This window comes from Dama dama, chromosome 23 (genome assembly GCF_033118175.1).
Source record: "Dama dama isolate Ldn47 chromosome 23, ASM3311817v1, whole genome shotgun sequence".
NCBI lineage: Eukaryota > Metazoa > Chordata > Mammalia > Artiodactyla > Cervidae > Dama > Dama dama.
Window position 1 is genome coordinate 28734175 of NC_083703.1, and position 20735 is coordinate 28754909.

General features: G+C 38.2%; 1 protein-coding gene across 5 annotated transcripts in view; it reads left to right on the forward strand.

Annotated features, from left to right (window-relative positions):
- The window catches only part of OPTN (optineurin), a 40137-nt gene extending 19669 nt beyond the window's left edge, over window positions 1-20468 (forward strand). Inside the window, exons 7-15 of one of the 5 annotated variants that reach the window (XR_009690022.1) lie at window positions 5682-5784; window positions 7243-7358; window positions 8512-8661; window positions 9022-9115; window positions 9898-10056; window positions 13209-13339; window positions 14611-14693; window positions 15898-15980; window positions 18820-19000. Coding sequence is in view for 3 of the 5 variants with exons in the window: in XM_061126229.1 (XP_060982212.1) it covers window positions 5682-5784; window positions 7243-7358; window positions 8512-8661; window positions 9022-9115; window positions 9898-10056; window positions 13209-13339; window positions 14611-14693; window positions 18820-18944 (961 nt within the window). In the remaining 2 variants the exon portion in view is untranslated. Of the gene's footprint in view, window positions 1-5681; window positions 5785-7242; window positions 7359-8511; window positions 8662-9021; window positions 9116-9897; window positions 10057-13208; window positions 13340-14610; window positions 14694-15897; window positions 15981-18819; window positions 19001-19472 lie in introns of those variants that run through there. The other 4 variants (XR_009690023.1, XM_061126229.1, XM_061126230.1 and 1 more) reach the window with 4 other exon arrangements.
- The last annotated feature ends 267 nt before the right edge of the window (window positions 20469-20735 follow it).

Consider the following 20735-nt stretch of genomic DNA (forward strand, 5'->3'; position numbering starts at 1 on the left):
GCTTCTGCTGAGTCTATGAAGATGATTGTGTGTTTTTTTTAACTCTATTAAAGTATTGATTGATTTTCTGATGTTAAACTTTTCATTCCTGGATAAATCACACTTGGTCATGATATATGATATGCTGTATGTTGCTGGCTTGGATTGCTAGTCTTCTTAGTAAAGATTTTTGCATGTGTATTCCTAAGGGGTGTTGGTCTGTAGTTTTCTTATAATGTCTTTGTCTGGTTTTGGTATGAGAAAAATACTGACCTCATAGAATGTGACATACACACACACACTTTGGGATAAAATTTATTTACCTTATAGAGTTGTGAAGTCAATGAATTTCTATGCGTGAATGAACTTCTTAGGAATGCAGAGTGCTAAACCACATAAGACAGGGGGCATAATGGAACAGTTTTAGGGTTATAATGATTGCAACATTTAGTCATAAATATACTGTATATAGCATATACTAAAGTATACATAAATATAATATACATGCATAATTCAGACATTATAAATGTTTCATTAATCTTAAAACTATAGTACTTTCTAACTGAAGCAGTTGAAAAATTTAAGTATAAGAAAATCTGTTCTTAAAATGTGAAACAAAAGTTATTTATTCAGAATGAGGGTTTATCTAAAAGAAATCAGTGTTTTTCCAATGACTTATTTGATAGTCAGTTCTTTCCAAAGGTGAAAAGGAATGACGGCTATGAATTGTAGATCTTTACCTCGTATCCTGATCTGCATATAGGTTTCTCAAGAGGCAGGTCAGGTAGTCTGGTATTCCCATCTCTTTCAGAATTTTCCACAGTTTATTGTGATCCATACAGTCAAAGACTTTGGCATAGTCAATAAACCAGAAGTAGATGTTTTTCTGGAACTTTCTTGCCTTTTTGATGATGTTGGCAGTTTGATCTCTGGTTCCTCTGCCTTTTCTAAAACCAGCTTGAACATCTGGAAGTTCACGGTTCACGTATTGCTGAAGCCTGGCTTGGAGAATTTTGAGCATCACTTTACTAGCGTGTGAGATGAGTACAATTGTGCAGTAGTTAGGCAGGTCAGGAAGCAACAGTTAGAACTGGACGTGGAACAACAGACTGGTTCCAAATAGGAAAAGGAGTACATCAAGGCTGTATACTGTCACCCTGCTTATTAAACTTATATGCAGAGTACATCATGGGAAACGCTGGGCTGGAAGAAGCACAAGCTGGAATCAAGATTGCCGGGAGAAATATCAATAACCTCGGATATGCAGATGACACCACCCTTATGGCAGAAAGTGAAGAGGAACTAAAAATTCTCTTGATGAAAGTAAAAGAGGAGAGTGAAAAAGTTGGCTTAAAGCTCAACATTCAGAAAACTAAGATCATGGCATCTGGTCCCATCACTTCATGGGAAATAGATGGGGAAACAGTGGAAACAGTGTCAGATTTTATTTTTTGGGGCTCCAAAATCACTGCAGATGGTGACTGTAGCCATGAAATTAAAAGACGCTTACTCCTTGGAAGGGAAGTTATGACCAACCTAGATAGCATATTAAAAAGCAGAGACATTTCTTTGCCAACAAAGGTCTGTCTAGTCAAGGCTGTGGTTTTTCCAGTGGTCGTGTATGGATGTGAGAGTTGGACTGTGAAGAAATCTAAGTGCCGAAGAATTGATGCTTTTGAACTGTGGTGTTGGAGAAGACTCTTGAGAGTTCCTTGGACTGCAAGATCAACCAGTCCATCGTAAAGGAGGTCAGTCCTGGGTGTTCATTGGAAGGACTGATGCTGAAGCTGAAACTCCAATACTTTGGCTACCTCATGCGAAGAGCTGATTCATTGGAAAAGACCCTGATGCTGGGAGGGATTGGGGGCAGGAGGAGAAGGTGACGACAGAGGATGAGATGCCTGGATGGCATCACCAACTCAATGGACATGAGTTTGAGTAAACTCCAGGAGTTGGTGATGGACAGGGACGCCTGGCGTGCTGCAATTCATGGGGTCGCAAAGAGTTGGACATGACTGAGCGACTGAACTGAACTGACCCTGTATCCTGCTGCTGCTGCTAAGTCACTTCAGTCGAATCTGACTCTGTGCGACCCCATAGGTGGCAGCCCACCAGGCTCCCCTGTCCCTGGGATTCTCCAGGCAAGAACACTGGAGTGGGTTGCCATTTCCTTCTGCAGTTCATGAAAGTGAAAAGTGAAAGTGAAGTCGCTCAGTCGTGTCCGATTCTTCGAGACCCCCATGGACTGCAGCCCACCATGCTCCTGCATCCATGAGATTTTCCAGGCAAGAGTACTGGAGTAGGGTGCCATTGCCTTCTCTGTACCCCGTATCCTACCACTGTCTTAATAGAAAAGTTCAGAGGTCAATTTCCAGGCAACTAATACTATGTATTCTAATTGAGTAAAACATTTGTCCTGCCTCTTTGATAAGTCCCCAAACTGAGTAATGATGCACAGAAAAATAAATAAGTAAAAGCATTCATTTTACACCTCAGTTATTATAGGTACAGCTGATTTTTTAAAAGGAAGATGTTTTGCTTTGGAAAAAGACCTTTAATATTAATGAGTAATCAGTACGTTTCTGTTTCATTGGCACATTTACCCTCCTGAGTTCTGTACAGCATTCAAAGAAGTCAAGTTTAGCTGCTAATTCATCCTTCCTCAGACAACATGATTAACTTTAATAATAAAAGTGTAAACTTAGGAATTTGCTGATTATACATCCTGATCTTTCATATGATCTAATATATAATTCCTGCTTTCAAAATAATGATAGCTCTCTGTCTGGCGTTGTAACTCTGTCTGGCTAGGAAGTCAGGCCTACCTTTGAGATGGGTGTTTCCCCCTCTTACCCTTTCTCAATAACATTAAATTTCCACTTTGTGAGTCAGACTTCTTGCAGTTTTTAACACCTGGTAAGTCAGCGATCGGTTGCCAGGACCAGTGTTCTCCATGTCTGTGTTAGGACAACCTCTTGGCTAAGGTCAGACTGAAACCAAGCAATAAAATCACTGATATATCACCTGACTTGATTTACTGTGCAGGATATGATAAAAAGACATCACAAGACCTAACATGTCTTTTTCTCAAATATGTAAGTCAGTCTTCAACTGTTTTCATTAGTCGTGAGAAATAAGAGAAATTGAAAAATTTTAGGTGATAGGTGGGGAGAGGGGATAGTAGACTTGTTTTTCTTTCACTGTTTGTCAGGATTCATATTTTGTGTAATTTGTGTCTTCTGAACAAACGTAAATTGATAGCCAGGAAGGAGAGGGAAATTGTATATGAAATATGGCCCAAGATAACAAGAGAGGGGGCAGGAAAAAGTCAGCCCAAGATGAAAATTTGCCCTAGAAACTTAAGTTGAAATTCACAGGTGGGTCGGAAGCCTGCATCATTTGTGAGTGGTATGATGAAGGCCCATCCTTCCACCCTGCACCAACCAGCTCTAGAGACGGTGCCTGTGCACCAATTAGGTTTGGCAGTTTGCAACAGATACCAATGCTGTTTGTTTATTTTGTATTATCATTAAGTTCTTTTTAAAAAATCATTTTTGCATTCACATAGTTTAAAGAATTGGTTGCTCCACAGGCTTTTTATGGAAAGATAGTAGTAGTACTTTGGCTAGTCACACACCCCCACCCCACCCCCACCACTTCCTTCTCCTGCTTCTTAACCACTTATAACATATTTTTTTGATCATTTTTTTAACTTTTGGCTATACTCCACAGCACATGGGACCTTAGTTCCCCAACTAGGGATTGATTCCATGCCCCCTGCATTGATTGGAGGGCAGAGTCTTAACCACTGGACCACCAGGGAAGTCCTGGCTTACAACTTATTTAGCTGGTTCTTTTGATACTCCCATAGATCAAGATTAAATCACTACTCAAAAAAAATTTTCCCCTATCTTAGACATAATCTATTGACCTCCCAACTATGAAGGAAGAGAATTTAACTGCTTTTGACTCCCACCATTGTCACCACACGCACTTCTGGACCCTTATTCCCATCGCATGCTACACCACCCTACTCCAGAACTGATTGTATTGACATTTAGTTAGATCACTACTCAGTGTTTTTTATTATTATTATTATTATGCAAACATATGCACACATGCGTGCACAGTTCTCTGTTGAGCTCTGCTCTATTCCTTGACCACTTTTCCTTTCTAATACTTTAAAAAACAAAAGCAAAAAAACTCTATGCAAAATTACATTTAAAAATTTGCTTAGTTCACCATACCCTTCCCCAGTGAGGAAATCTCAGTGACATGCAAACGTGTTAGTAGTCTAATAGTTTCCTCTTCTTGAGAGTCGGCCTGGTTGCTGTCTAGGTCCTGTTCTACTGCAGTTACCTTGGGACCTCTCTTTGGCCACTTGTGGAATTCCTTCAGCTCTGCTCTTTTGGATCACCTGTTTTCTGTATCCAGTTTTCTTACTCACTAAATGTCTTTAAATATCTCCACTAACTTACTAAGAAAGAATATATGGGGAGGATATTTTCTGAAATCTGCATTTCTGAAAATCTCTCTTTCTAACTTTTTACTTAACAGATAGTTTTGCTAGATACAGAATTCTATTGATATATTGGATATAATTTTCCCGCCAAATTTTGAAAGCATTAGTACTTCATTGTCTTCTGGCCTCTGGTGTTAAGGCTGAGAAATTCATTGCCATTTTGATTCTTGATCTTTTGGCATAAAACTTCTTTTGTTTGTCCTCTCCCCCAAAGGTTCTTTGCTCCATCCCAAGTTTTCTGACATCTCATATGTGCTTTGGTGAGGGGCCTGTTTTCATCCATTTGTTCTGGACGTTCTTGGCCTCATTCATCCTTCAGTTCTTGAAAAATGATCTTGACTTAATTACCCTCAGTTTTCTCTGTTCTCTCATTCTAGCAACTACTATTATTTTGAATTGAACTCCTGAACCAGTCCTCTCATTTTCTTAACTTGGTGTTCCTCTTTGCCATTTGTCCCTTTCCTTATCTCTTTCTTCCTCCCCCTGCCTCCTCACCCTTCACTCTTGCTGTCTTTTTCTGCTTTCTGATATATTTGACCAACTTTCATCTTCTGTTTTTTGCGGGGCAGGGGTAGAGGGGCGGTGCAGTTCCTTTGAATGTTCTTCTTCCAAAGTCATTTTAGTGGCATTGAGGGTGAGAGAAAAATTACATGCATATATTTAATCTACCATCTTTAACCACAAGTTTCTTTTTATTCCATTTGTATTGAGGTGGTTTTCATATGATTTTGATTCAGTATAAGAATATTGCTATATTTGTTTTAGGACCTCATAAACTTAGATGCATCTTCTTATAACAAGTATAAAGATTCCCTCTCTGCTGAATCCTTATAAAGAGGCACCCACTCTCACGTAAGCACATGTGCATACACACATAAAAATACAAATTAAAAAAACAGTTCTGTGCATTTCAGTGATGTGGAAAAGGGCAGTGTTTTTCAGTGTTCAAGATAAATTATACCCATCTTATACCTCCATGTGCATTCATCCCTTAAATTGGTTCCAGCCAGTATCTGGTTGAAAGCAAAACCAGAGCTAATATATAGCATATGAAGAGATTTTTGAAAACGTTCATCCTTTATCCAAATTTTAGACAATGTTCTTTTTAATGCTTCTGCAATTGTTATTCCTCTGGAAGCCAAAGAAAAGGTAACTTTTCTATATTCTGTAATTTTTTTAGAATTTCTGATTTTGAAAAGAAAGCCAAGGATCATTCTGAGACTGAGACCCAGACAGAGGAGCACACAGAACAAGAGAAAGAAGAGGAGAAAGACACCAAAACTGTGGGTACTCAGAGTCCAAGACGGTTACCACACTCTCAGTGGATGGAGGGTAGTGAGGGCACAGGAGCCACGTCGTGTGATGTGTGGCTTTAGAAATAGAGAAACAGTTTTTCATGTTGAATATTTTCTATTTCTCTCTTGTTTCCTTGTCCTGATCTGAATTTCATTCACCGTAAATTGCAGTGAGATGTATTCCTATCCCAGTGATTCTAGGAAATCACTCCTTTATCTCTTCTTGACTGATTTCCTCTCCAGAATTTCTAAGTAAACAGGCCCACAAATTGAGAAAGGAATTTTGTCCAATATATAATGAAATCATTTGAGTATATGATCCAGAAACTTCAGGTAGAATTGAAGGGTCTTTGTTCTCTCCCACTACTCATTTGAATATAATAGTTTGAACAAGAGAGACATTTGTTTACATACATATTTATATACACTTGTGTGACAGCTCAGAAACATGCCTTGTAACCTGCGAACGCGGTCGGAAGCTTAGGGAAAGGTGATGAGGGCAGGAAGTTGTAAGACCCACAGTAGCCCACAAGAAAGGCGTTTACATGAAACACTCACTTTAGCTAAATTACTCAGCAAGCCTGTATCAGATGCCTGCTGTATGCCACGCTCTGAGCTGAGTCCCCTGCCTTCAAGAGAATGGAGAATATGTTAAAAACTCAGATGAAGAGACCAAAACTAATCAACAACTAATGATAGAGAAGTATTGAGACTTCCCTGGCACAGTAAAACTCATTGACCAAACTTCTGGAGCTGCCAGGAAGAAGCCAGTACAGTGAGAACAGCTGAGTAAGCTAGAAACACGAAACAGTGAGGGAATGTGGGCGTGAGCTGCTAGGTGGGTGAAGCAGATTGTGCTTTGACAGCACCGTGACCTATGATCCCCTGAAGTGTGGTCAGGGTCCATTTGATTATGATAAAGGCATTATCACAAGAGTATCCAAATTGATCAGTTAATGCTCTGTGGGGAAACAGAGTTGTATCCAAAGCTTTTTCTTTTCTTTCCATACAAGATATTTGGTGCTGCTGCTGTGCTAAGTCACTTCAGTGGTGTCCGACTCTGTGCGACCCCACAGACGGCAGCCCACCAGGCTCCCCCATCCCTGGGATTCTCCATTTGGGTTGAATCTCCCTGGGATTCTCCAGGGAGTTGCCATTTCCTTCGCCAGTGCATGAAAGTGAAAAGTGAAAGTGAAGTCGCTCAGTCGTGTCTGACTCCTAGCGACCCCACGGACTGCAGCCTACCAGGCTCCTCTGTCCATGGGATTTTCCAGGCAAGAGTACTGGAGTGGGGTGCCATTGCCTTCTCCAGATATTTGGGGCATTAAGTGCCAAAAGTTTAATCAGTTCACAGTCTTAGTTGGACGCCAGTGGTTCATACAGTTTCCTCACAAAGAGGTTCATTTAAGTTCTAATAAGTGCATGTTTGGATTTCCTGGATGACAGATTGGAAGTGAAGTGGAAACACTGAACCTTCAGGTGACAACCCTGTTTAAGGAGCTTCAGGAAGCTCACACGAAACTCAGTGAAGCTGAGCTAATGAAGAAGAGACTTCAAGAAAAGTAAGAATGAGAGATAATGTTTACCCCCCACTTCAAAAAGTGTACTGTTTAACAAAATATGTTAATATACAAAAACATCATGTTGTTACTGTGTTACTGAGTAAAAGGAAAAGACACCTAATTGAAATATGAATTCAGAAAACACCAATGTTCCGGTTAATATGTAACCATGAAGTCCTTGGGGGAATGGACCCAGGGGACTCTGATTCTGCTTTTCGGGGGCCTTTTAAGCATATATGAGGACCTGGAAAAAACAGTAAGCCAGACTTCCTGTGACTTATGTAAGCTGACAAAATTGATGTGAACAAACATAAAAGAAAGCTACGAAGGGCAAGAAGAACCTGAGTGAGATTTATTTAGGGAGAAAAAAAAAACTTGATTTTCTATCAGTTATGAGGGCTAATATCTAAATTGAGAGAATTTTGCATCTGCTTGTTTCTCTTGATGTAAGGAGTTGCCCCAAATTTAGAAAAGCTAAGTTGATGTTGTTCTCTTAGATTAATTGGCAAGCATATTTCCAGCACAATATACAAATGTATGTTTCTGTGGAGTTACACTGACCAAGGCTATACAGTATTATGGACAGCATAGCAGCTGATGCAAAAGACTTTGGATAAACAGACCCAGGTTGAAATACAGATTTACCCCTTATTTGTGGTAATATCTTGGACAAGTTATTTATTTAACCTCTCTGTGCCTCAGTTTTATCATCTGTAAACTGTGTGTCATAACTCAAACTTTGTATTAAGTAAGCTAATGTTTAACATGCTTTTTGCATTAATGCCTTACCCACAGCAGTCATTGGCTCATTTTGCTCTTGTTACATTGAAATTCTCATTCTGATCTTTAACAGGACTTAAAACACTTCCTTCTCTCCTACTGAATCTTTATCAGAAACCATATTTTTTGTACTTGAGCCTATAAATTTCTTTTATAAAAATCTGTGTATTTTTATATTCAGTCATAACAGTTCAGAAACACTTCTAGTAAAAAAGCAGGAAGGATAAAATATTTAATTTTGTACTGTTAAATTTTTGAACAATATCATCATGAAATTCTTTGTATTTGCTACATAATCTGAGAATCTGTTTAGAAGCCACTGAGAAATGTGAAGGAGCATTGTTTGTCCTCATGAAATTTTGCTCTTTCTTAGATGTCAGGCCCTTGAAAGGAAAAATTCTGCAAGCCCATCAGAACTGAATGAAAAACAAGAGCTGGTTTATAAAAACAAAAAATTAGAGCTCCAAGTAGAAAGCATGCGATCAGAAATCAAAATGGAACAAGCTAAAACAGAAGATGAAAAGTGAGTGTGCAATGACTGGATGGCTACTTGCTTGAAAGAAGATACAAGAGCAGTTTTACGCGATTGGAATCAGGATTTGAGGATAAATTTATTTTTTGTATTTTGTTTATTTGAAGGAGAATTAGACCTTTTTGAAGAGATAAAATTTTTTATTTTAACAATTATGAAAATAATTTGTAATCTATCTTGATTATTTGAAGAAAAATCATTTTCTTTGAGAGTGAGAATATGCTAGTAGGTGGCAGGATTATAAAGGTGGAAGAGATTTTGCTACTTGAGTGTTCAGAAGAAAGTTGGGAGGCAAGACTAAGTTTCTATGTATTTTCCCCAAGATTTCCTTTTTAATTTCTTTTTAAATAGGTCCAAATTAGGCACTCTACAGTTGACACACAACAGGCTTCTTCAAGAATACAATAATGCACTGAAGACAATTGAGGAACTAAAAAGGAGAGAGGTACTCATAGAAAAAAAAATTACTTTCATAGCCTAGTAGTGAATGGAACTACTGAACGTTTTATGTAAATATGTGAGGTAGTTGTGTTAATCCTTAACTAAGTCTGGTTTCAAAGGTTTTTTTCCATTTATATCAGTAATTGATTTCTTGTGTTCATAACTCCTGCCGCATATGTATAATTTGCCGTGTAGTCAAAGATGGGGTGCACGTCTTATGGTCATGAAGTAAGCTGTTAGCATTTCTAATGGTGGGTGAGTTTGCAGGAGAGCTGAGTATGGGCTCCTACATGAGTAATGGATGTATAGTGAGACTGCTGCTGGGAGCTCTCTCAAGGCTAGCTTGCCTCTGTCAGTGAACTTGAGACCCTGGACTTACTGGGCTGCAACTTAACTTAGTAATAATGTCCCCAGCATGGTGTGATAGTTTAAACACCATGGATAGATATGTCAGATGAGAGATGAGTTAATTAACCCAATCGGGGGAACCTTTTCACAGTGTATTTGTATATCAAATCATCACATTTTACACTTCAAATATTTTACAATTTTGTCAGTTTTACCTCAGTAAAGCGGCAATAAGTAAAGAGCAGGGGAGCTTTGAATTAGAAGGGATCTTTGAGTTTATATTCTTAGAAATATACTTTGTTTTTCATTTAATTTTCCTAGAATATGGTTCCTCTCTGAAGACCTAGTAAATTTTTAATTTAAGCCTTCATGTTACATTTTACTAAAATAGGTTGAATTATTTCAAAACCAAGTCCAGAATAAGCTTATCTTTTTCAGTCAGAAAAAGTGGATAAGGTGGTGCTGCAGGAACTGAGTGGGAAGCTGGAACTGGCAGAGAAGGCCCTGGCTTCCAAGCAGCTCCAAATGGATGGGATGAAGCAGACCATCGCCAAGCAGGAGAAGGACCTGGAGACCATGGCCGTCCTCAGGGCTCAGGTAGCCTGTTCCCAAGCGGGAGCCTAGGGGGGCCAACCTTGACTATATCCTCAAACAGGAGAGTGGTGGTGCTGAAATACGTATTTTTGATATTACACTATTTCCACTAATATATTTTTTAAAAACCTTTTTACTAAAGTTTATCACATGTGGAAAGCATACCACACTTTTAAGTGTACTGCTCATTAAATTCATCCATTCTACAGTTGATGGACAGCTGGATCATTCCCAGCTTGGGAATGATGTTTAATGTTGCTCTGACATTCTTATGCAAGTCTGTTTATTCACCTGTGCATTCATTTCTGTTGGGTGCACACCTAGGAGCAAAACTGCTTGTTCCTAGAGTAGGCAGGTTACTCACTGTTCACTGATAATGCCAAAGAGGTTTCCAGAGTGGACGTACCTACCAGTTTTCACTCCCATCAGCAGAGAGTTCCTATTGCTCTATATCCACCTTGACCCATACTTGTATTATCAGTATTTTAATTTTTAAACATTCTGATGAGTTTATAATGGTGTCTCATTTAATTTGCGTTTCCCTGCTGGTTTGAACATGTACTTTTTGAAATGTTTACTGGCCTTTTAAGGATCTCCTTTTGTGAAGTGCCTGATCAGGTCTTTGCCCAGTTTTCTTCTGGTTTGCTGGCTTTTTCTTAATTTTATAGGAGTTCTTTATATATTCCAGATATAAGCCCTTGCCAGTGTTTTTGGCAGATTTCTTCACTCTGATTTGCCTTTCTACTCTCATGAGCATGTCTTTTGATGAACGGAATTCTTAATTTTAATGTAGTCTAGTTTATCAGTCTCTTCATTTATGATGATAGTACTTCTGTGTCCTGTTTTAAATGCTTTCATTACCTCAAGGCTATGAATATATTCTCCTATGTTGACTTCTAAAAGATTTATAGTTTTGTCTTTTACATTAAGATACAAAAATATCTGAAATTAGCTTTTCTATATGCAGTGAAGTAAGGGTAAAGATTCATATTTTTTTTTTCTACATGAATATCCTATTCATTTAGCACCATTTATTTAAAAGGTTGTCTTTTCTTAAGGACTCTGTTGCCCTCTTTGTCACATATTATGTCAATGTACCCACAGGTCTATTTCTGGATTCTACACTGTTCAATTGGTCTGTTTGTACATTGTTGGTCTGGTACATACTGTCTCACAAATAATCAAATGTTTTGATTTCTGGTAGAGTTAGTCTTCCTACCACCTCATTGCTTGTGTAATTAAAACCAGGATCATGCCATACATATTGTACTACTTTTTCATTCCTGATCTATATTGGATATCTCTCCATGTTATTACTCACAGCCATATGTACTTTTTAAAATAGTTGTATGGTGTCCAAAGTGTGCATTACCCTGATATATTTAACCAGCCCTCTATTAATGGACATGTAGGTTGTACCAATATTTTTGCTTTTTATCAACAATGTTGAACTGAATATTCTTGTATGTATATCTTTGTGCTTTTGTGGAATCTCTAGTAAGATACAGAAATGGAACGGTTGGGTCATTGGGTTAGATTGTTTTTAAGTTAAATAACTATTTCCAAGTTGTCTTCCGGAAGTGCATAATCAAAATTTTTTACTCACCAAAAGTAGCTGAAAGCCCCTATTTCCCTACATCCTTGCATTACTCTTTTAAACATTTGCCAAACTGATAAACAGATTATTTTCAATGTAACAATACCAGAAGTTTACTATTCCCTATATACATACTCATTACCTGCTGCCCATAGTGGCTGGCCTAGTGAAATACAGGAGTGGTTGAATGGACTTACAGGTTTAGTTTTATTTCTATAGGAATAGAATTTCAACCTGAGCTCTTTTAGGTATTTTCTTTGACTGGGCCTGATACTGTAGTTATAGGCTTCCCTGATAGCGCAGCTGGTAAAGAATCCACCTGCAATGCAAGAGACCCTGGTTCAATTCCTGGGTCGGGAAGATCCGCTGGAGAAGGGAGGGATAGGCTATCCACTCCAGTATTCTGGGGTTTCCCTGGTGTCTTACCTGGTAAAGAATATACCTGTGATGTGGGAGACCTGGGTTCAATCCCTGGGTTAGGATGATCCTCTGGAGAAGGGAAGGGCTACCCACTCCAGTATTCTGGCCTGGAGAACTCCATGGACTGTATATCTCACAGGGTCTCAAAGAGTCGGACCTGACTAGCAACTTTCACTTTTCACGGCTTTGGTTTTATTTCTACAGGAATAAAATTTCACTTTGAGCTTTTTCAGGCATTTCCTTTGATTGAGCCTGACCCTGGAGCCATGTACTTTTACCACGGTCTATACGGAGATGTTTGCTTTGTTTTGATGGATACTCTTTTTTTGAGCACTTATAATTAATGTCAGACACAGTTTTCATTGTTGGGGATATAGAGATGGACAAAACAAAGGCTTAGTTCTTACTGGCTCAAACCTAATGATGTGATGGAAATGAGATCCTAACTCAGATTTATGTCTGACTCAAAAAAAAAGCCCATGATCTACCAATGAAAACCATAAAATGTTAGAGCACTCACAGATGGCAGGAAGTCCCTTAAAATGATCTATTTCATACTTTTTTTGGCAACTAAAATTGTGATTAGAATATTCAAATGTTTATTAACTTTTTTAAATAATAGATAAAAAAAATATCCTAGAACCGCTAAATCTGAAAAGGAAAACCTAATTGAAAATACAGAAAGTTAAAAACTGGTATTAAAATAATGCTCAGTTCACTATTAAGGCATTCATTTTTACTTTATAATTTTATAACAGTGAAGAAATCACATATTATAGCATAATATTTATTTATTTAGAGGTAACAGATTATTCTAATGAAGCTGCTAAAGCAACAAGCATTTATTTTCTCAGTTGCTATGGATCTGGAATCCAGGAGCAGCTTAGCTGGGTGATTCTGACTCAGGGTCTCTCATGAGGCTGCACTGAGGATGGACTTGAAGCTCTATTTTCAAGATGGCTCACTCACATGGTCACGGTCATTACGCTGGTTTCTAGCAGGAGCATGTACCTGTTATTAATATTTGTAAGACATGTCACAGGATGTAGCACAGCCTCTTCCACTTATCAGCAGGTAGGCTGTAGAGAATCCACATTTGTCTGGGTAGTAACTTCTCTCTTTTTTTTCCCTCTAACAGATGGAGGTTTATTGTTCTGATTTTCATGCTGAAAGAGCAGCAAGAGAGAAGATTCATGAAGAAAAGGAGCAGCTGGCATTGCAGCTGGCAGTTCTGCTGAAAGAAAACAATGATTTCGAAGATGGAGGCAGGTAAATGAGGGGAAGACTTGGAGCACAGATCACCCAGGTTGTAGGAGAGGGACCCACAGTATTTTAGCTGTTTGAGCTATAAGACTCACTTTGAGTACTCCTGGCCTGACAGTGTTCCTGATACTTGGTTTGCTTTAAAAGGCTAGGCAGTATCTTGTGGGAACCTGATTGAGTTTCTGCTTCTAGATAAATTGTAAAAGCATGATAATATGGGTTCCAGTCATATCCTGCCATTGTCATGGATGAAACATTCCTAATACTTTAAGTAATTCTGTAATATGTTTTACAAGAAAATACTGCTAAAATTACTTCTATCTTTAAAAATTTCCTTTTGAGAACAAAATATAGAGGAGTAAGAAACAGAAAAATACAGAGAATAAAATAACACACACCAGTGTGTGTATGTTAGTTGCTCAGTCATGTCTGACCCTTTGCAACCCCATGGACCCATGGAGCCCACCAGGCTCCCCTGTCCATGGAATTCTCCAGGCAGGAATACTGGAGTGGCTTGCCATTTCCTTCTTGACGGGGTCTTTCTGACCCAGGGATCAAACCCAGGTCTCCTGCATTGCAGGTGGATTCTTTACCATTTGAGCCACCAAGGAAGCCAATATGTACCCATCGAGGATTGACAGTTACTAATACTTCTTTTATTTGCTTCAAGTATATTTTTATAAAAAGAAGAACTGTAGATGAAGTTGCAGTCTCCTTTCTCCCTATCCCTCAGTATCATCCTCTCTCCCTCTCCCACAGTGCCTGGAACTCGTGTGTAGCATCTCCAGCTCTTTTGTATTTTTGCATATATACACACACCTATATAATATCTTAAAACAAGGTAATATTAATTTCATAAAGCAAGGTGCATAGGTTACAGAATGGTCACTAAAGGTATTATTCTGCAATTTGTTTTATATATATAACTGATTTTGAACTATATATATATATATATATATATATATATGTGTGTGTGTATGTATATGCAGATTTAATTCATTATTTGCTTTGTTGTGTCCTGCTTTAGAAATATGCCACTTTTTTCCAACCTATTCCCCATTGATTGACATTCTGTTTATTTCCTGATTTTTAAAAAATCATATTTACTACATTGTGTCCTAGTGCCAGTGATATTTAAAACTCAAATTACTCATAAGTTCTGGTTTCTGTGAACCTTGGCTTTGTAGTTTACCTCTTTTTTCTCACACCTGTGTTGAATGCCTGCTTAATGTTGTCATATTTCAAGGTTTCGCAGATAGCATTGCTTTTTATCCCAGCAGGCAGACCTTGATGGAAATGCAGAGCCGTCACGGGGCGAGAGCAAGTGACGCTGACCAGCAGGCTTATCTCGTTCAAAGAGGTGAGTCATGTGTGATGCCAAGTGGTAGAGGTTCCATGGGTTTGCTATCCTGTGAAGAAGATGCTTGAAGGAAAATTTCACTACATTCTATATACACTAAAATCTCACTACATTCTATATATTCTAGGTCAAGTTACCAAAAATACAGCAAAAATCAGTCTTATTTCCAGAGTACCCCAAACTCCATCCATTCCCTCCTGAATCCAGACCAGACTCTTCACATTGGCAGTTAGCACCTGGCATAGCCAAAATTCTAAGCCTTCTCTCACGCTGTTCCCCTATGGATATTAGCCAACAGAATCACTCCCTGTTCCTTGAACTTGTCCTAAACTTATACACCTATGTGTACTTGCTTATGTAGTATCCTTCATATAGAGGCCCTTCCTTATTCCTACAGTCTCTTTCCAGTGAACTCTTACCCCATCTTTAAAACCCATTTCAAATACCATCCCCATGAATCCAACAAAATGTGACCTTTCCCTCCTCAATTTCCAAAATACTTTATTTCTGTTCCAGTACTTATCTGCTATTTTATAGTTACTTATGTATTCTAAATATGCATTTAAGTACTCTATTAAATAAGCCCCTGCAGAGCTGATATCCTCACCCAATACCTGGTGTTATGCATATAGTAAGGTTATCATTTATTGAGAGTTTACTGTGTGCTGGTGCTATGCTGATCACTTCATACAAATTACTTCATCTGATCCTTACAAAATTCCATCAGGTATATTGTATCACCATCTTCCAGAAGACACGGTTCAATAACCCAGGATCACAAGGCTTCTAAGGGGCAGAGCTGAACATGGAGCCCAAGGTTATCTAACTCTTCGCCACTACACAGTACTGCATGTAATAAGCCTGTCACTATGTTCTATATCCAGATTTTAATTCCCTGAGTGAAATTGATCATAATATTTAATCAAAATATAGTGCTGTGTTTATTACATGGTTTTAATACTCCAAGAATAATGTTCTGTCATTTACAGTAAATTATGTCACTGAAAGGGACGTATTATCCTTGAGTCTAGATAGGAAAAAACATAATAGTCAAAGGATCAAAGACTGACATAGCTAGATGAAAGGTTAATAGCAATGCCACTAAGAATAGAATCAGATGTTATCTGATTTGATTAGATGTTATCAAAAAAAAAGATGTTATCTAAATTTTACATAAAACTGATTCTTAATTTTTTATTGCTAGATCAGTCTGAATCCCTTCCACATACCAACTGACCATTGAAATGGAGCTATCAGTGTGATTATCAACAGCAAGGAAGCAATATAGTATGTATAGTTCACTGTTAAATTGTAGCAAAAGTTTTCTGAGCATCCCTTCTACCGCCTGTCTCTGCCAATGCCCCTGCCAAAGTCCTGCTACAGGAAAAAATAGATTAAAGTAAATATTAGAGGTAGTGATTCAGGTTAAAAATACACATTAAAAAAAATTCCAAAAAGATACATATAGTATTCATGGGGCATAGGCAGGAGCACAGTGCATGCTAAGTCACTTCAGTTGTATCCGACTCTTTGCAACCCTAAGGACTGTAGCTGGCCAGGCTCCTCAATCCATGGGATATTCCAGGCAAGGATACTGGAGTGGGTTGCCATGTCCTCCTCCAGGGGATCTTCCTAACCCAGGGACTGAACATTGGCAGGCAGGTTCTTTACCACTAGCACCACCTGGTGGTGGTGGGGGTACCGAGCAGGAGCATACACACTGGTCTAAATATCAGCCTTGGGCATTTTTTAGGATCAGAAGAGAAAGCGGCATCTACCCACTCGTGCACTGCCAGGCCTTTTCTCTAAGCTGAATTTAAATATCCTAGGAATACCCATATATCTCCTATCTATAAGTACCTCCAAGATTGTCTTGGTTCAAAAAAAGGACAGTTCTTACACCTAGATTTCTCAGGAAATTTTTTCTTTCTCATAACTATATAAGGCAAATATCTATTTACACTTAGGAAAAAAAAAAACTGACCAAACACTCTTTGGCTTATATTTATAATCTAAAACTCACCACAAAATACAAATATATTCATAATTATCCTAATAAGTTTTTGGTCGTATAAGTGACAATATTCCAAACAGAGATTGTCCTAAAATTTTTTGTTTGTTTCCTAACAAAGCAGCCTTAAACAGTGTAACTCCTCTCAGTGTTATTTCATTGTGGTTGTCCTCTGCAGCCATGTAAGTGTCTTCTCTGGCCTAGGGCACTTAGCTGAGCATGAGGGAACAGGCGAGCATAAAGCACGGTCAGATCCGTGAAGGCCTGTGGTCTAGTTGGACAGGATATGCATGTAACAAGATGAATTCATAATATAACAAGTAAGGGACAGAAACAATAGTGCTGGAGATAAGAGGAAAGGATGACACCAGAGGGCCGGGAGGCTTGAGAAAGGCCTTGGAAAGATGTGACTGTAAGCTTCACCTGGAAGCCATAACTTCTGTATAAGAATAAAAGGGCAAAGGCAGAAATGAGTGTGGTGCATAAATAAGGAAAACTGACTAAGCTTATTTTACAGTGAAGAGCCAGGAGGTGGAGGGAACCATTAGCTGAGTGATACAACAGCCCAAGTCTGCATCTTGAAACCTAAATAAGGTTTCAGGACAAAAAGAAAGGTGCCAACGGATGCCATAAAGTTTAAAGGGATGAATTAACAGTCCCTGGTAAGTGGCTGGTTGTCATCTAGAGCAGATTTTGACAAACTGCAGCCTACAGGCCAAAACTGGTCTGTCAGCTGTTTGAATAAGTAAAGTTTTATTGCAACATAGTCCTGCCCTCTTGTTGACATTACTGTCTGGCTACTTTCTTGCAACAATGGCAGAGTTGAGTAGTTATGCCAGAAATTTATGACCTGTAAAGCCTGGAATACTTATTCTCCGGCCCTTTACAGGAAAAGTTTACTGCCCCTAATCTAAAACAATGAGACCATTAACAAGCCCACTGCTTCAGAAATCATGCCTTATGATCAGTATTTCTATTCAAAGTTGCTTCTATAGTTTGCTGGACACAAACTATCCATAATAGTCTCCCGTGTTATTCAATTCAAATAATATGCTCAGAAGTAGATAATAATTTTAAACGTTACCTCCACTATCATCTGCAAAAACAAACATTTGGGGGGACCTGAACAAGTCTAGCGACCTGGGCGGAGATGCTAAAAAGCTAAAAATGGTTTGCATCAGTGCAGCAAGGTCAGATCAAAGAGGTGTCCTGGGAGCCAGAAATCGTTTCCTGCACAGAGTATGGTTCGCACATGTGGGACCTGCCAACAGTCAAGTCTTGTTTTGAGCATTCTTTTTTATATATTTATTTTTAATTGCTGATGTTTGTTTTACAGTATTGTTTTGATTTCTGGTATTCATCAAGCATTCTTTGATTTAGACTTGAACCTCAGTCCAACTCCAACATTGAGGGAAATGACAGGACTCTTTCTTCAGTCCCTTCACTCTTCTTTGCCTGGATAACTCTTCATTCTTAAAACTCCTCTCACATGTGGAATTGATCTCAGCAGGGGAGCCTGTCTGCACCAAGCAGTCTGAGCCCTTCTCTGCCCTCCCAGGAAACCAACTGTGGCGCTTCTCACACACCCCACCTCTGTCACTCACTTTTCTTGCCTGATGTCCCCATGATGTCTATATCCCTCTCCCCCCCGCCCCAGGTGCTCAAACACAACTGCTGAATGACCCTAATTATTGTCTCCATTTCTGAGAGGGTACCTACTGTTCCCGGATCCCTCTCAGTGTTCTGCTTGCTGTCTTTCCACATTCTCTCCTTCCCTTTCGCTTACATCCTCATCTGTTTTCTTCTCTCAAATATCCTAGTTTTTAGTAGAACATGTATTGTCCTATACCTGGAACTGAAACCACATGTTTTCATATACCTAGAACCTTGAATAGAGGCTAAATCCTAATATCACAGGGAAGCAGGCACTGCTTCTGGAGATTTTTTTTCTGCGTATATAGATTACTTCAGTTAAAGACTGAAAAGCCTATGTTCATTTCCCATGAGGTATTGATTACAAAGTTTACCTAAACATTAAAATTAACCATCTGTTATTAAAAACTGCTTGCACTATGGAAGGAATGGATTAACATTTCATTTAATGCTTCTTCCCAGGAGCCGAGGATAGAAACTGGCTGCAGCAGCAACAGAATATTCCAATTCATTCTTGCCCCAAATGTGGAGAAGTTCTGCCCGACATAGATACACTACTGATTCATGTTACGGACTGTATCATTTAAGTGTTGACCTTTCACCTCCCCCAAGCTGTTGGTAAATCTCATTTTTTTTCCTCCAAGAGTTGTACTTTTGTGTCATTTGTTTCATGCAACTATTTTGGCTCATTATTTTTATTTTAGGAGAAAGAAAAATCACGTTCTATAAAGGACATTTTGCAGCACATTTCCATAACTCGCAAAATAGAATCTTCAGCGTACCACTCTTCTGATAATAGGCTCATTGTTTTTAATATATAATTGATGTGAGCACTGAACTGTTCATGTAGGTAATGAGCGTATGACATCATAGATGGAGTAAAGGTGGTAATAAGATGGAAGACGCCTCACTGATTAGAACCTTCTAGGGAGGCAGGAAAAATGAAGTGGTCACAGATTTAATTGAGAAAAGTGTCTTTGAAGTATTTTTAAATAAATTATATTGTTACCTTTCTTTATCCATTTAAGACAGATCTATTTGGGGTTGTGTATATGTGTATATCTTAAAGTTTTATTTCAAGCACAGCACCAAAGTTATGATGTGGCTCTTTTCAGATGAGCCCTGTGAGCTTTTACTTGATCATCAGGACAAGTGAAAAACTACTGGCCTACACAAAGCAGATACATTAGTTTCACTGGATTTCGTGTGACCATCCACAGTGTAAAGTTCCCTTTTCCTTCCCTTGTGATGCAGGTACATGTTATCTACTATACAGTAGATAGTATATGAATTTCTAAAAAGAATGGCTATCAATTTTCTTCCTGGATCAGGCTCTATATTCATAATCACAAAAATAGTTACTGCAAAATAAAATTTTCCTTATGAGTCTTACACATTGTTCATATGTGGTTAGCTAATTTCACAGGATGTGTTTTCTGTATTCAGCTTCACATAAATTTAATACTTATTCAGATCTGTCTTGTTAATTCCATGAATATAAGCAAAATCTCTTTATTAGAGACCAGTAAGTGTTGTTTGAATTAGAAATTGTTCTTTCTAGGAAGATGAAAAGATAGGGCTTTGCCATATTTTATAAATCTAGTTTACCAAGATGAGCTAATATTGGGCCACCCTTAGAAGTTATTAATGTCCTTGTGTATCTATATACTAAAACATTTAAGAGAAAAGTTTAAAATCTCCTCTGTTTGGCTTTGTCCTAAGACTCTCTCCTAGACAAACCTGACGTGTGTGTGTGTGTGTTTGTGTGTGTGTGTGTGTGTATATGTGTATATATATAATATATTTTTAAACAGGAATTAAAACAGGTAATTACAGCTTCATTACAATAGAACACATTGCACAAACTCAATAGTAATTTAGATTTCCCTACCTCACCCCACAGAGAATGTTTGTTTAAGACATTTCTAAAATAACTATTAAAATTTTAATTTCTTATTTATAGTTTCTAGTTTAACATTTTTTTCCTTATTACTTTATATTGGAGTAGATAAATTTCTATAGTATCCTAAATAGAAAACAAACCAAATGGTTCCACTCTTAAGTTACTGGCAATACCCTTATGCTTTGTTCAAGTAAAAATATTAATCTGATCCCAATGTGAAGTAACAGTGTGAATGTGCTTATTAAGTCTGGGATCAAATTGTTTCCTTGGTAATTAGGACTGCAGGTGAAGGCAAGTTCATATGGTGGAGTTAAATTAAGGCTATTGTTTGGGTGGACTCAAACAGTTTGGTAAACAACTTGTAAAATCTACACATGTCTTGTTCCATTAATTTCATCTTCAAAGGCCTTGTTCTAGATTACCAGTTAACTATACTTCATTGGAATTTTGGCCATGCTTTTACCTTGTGTGGCTT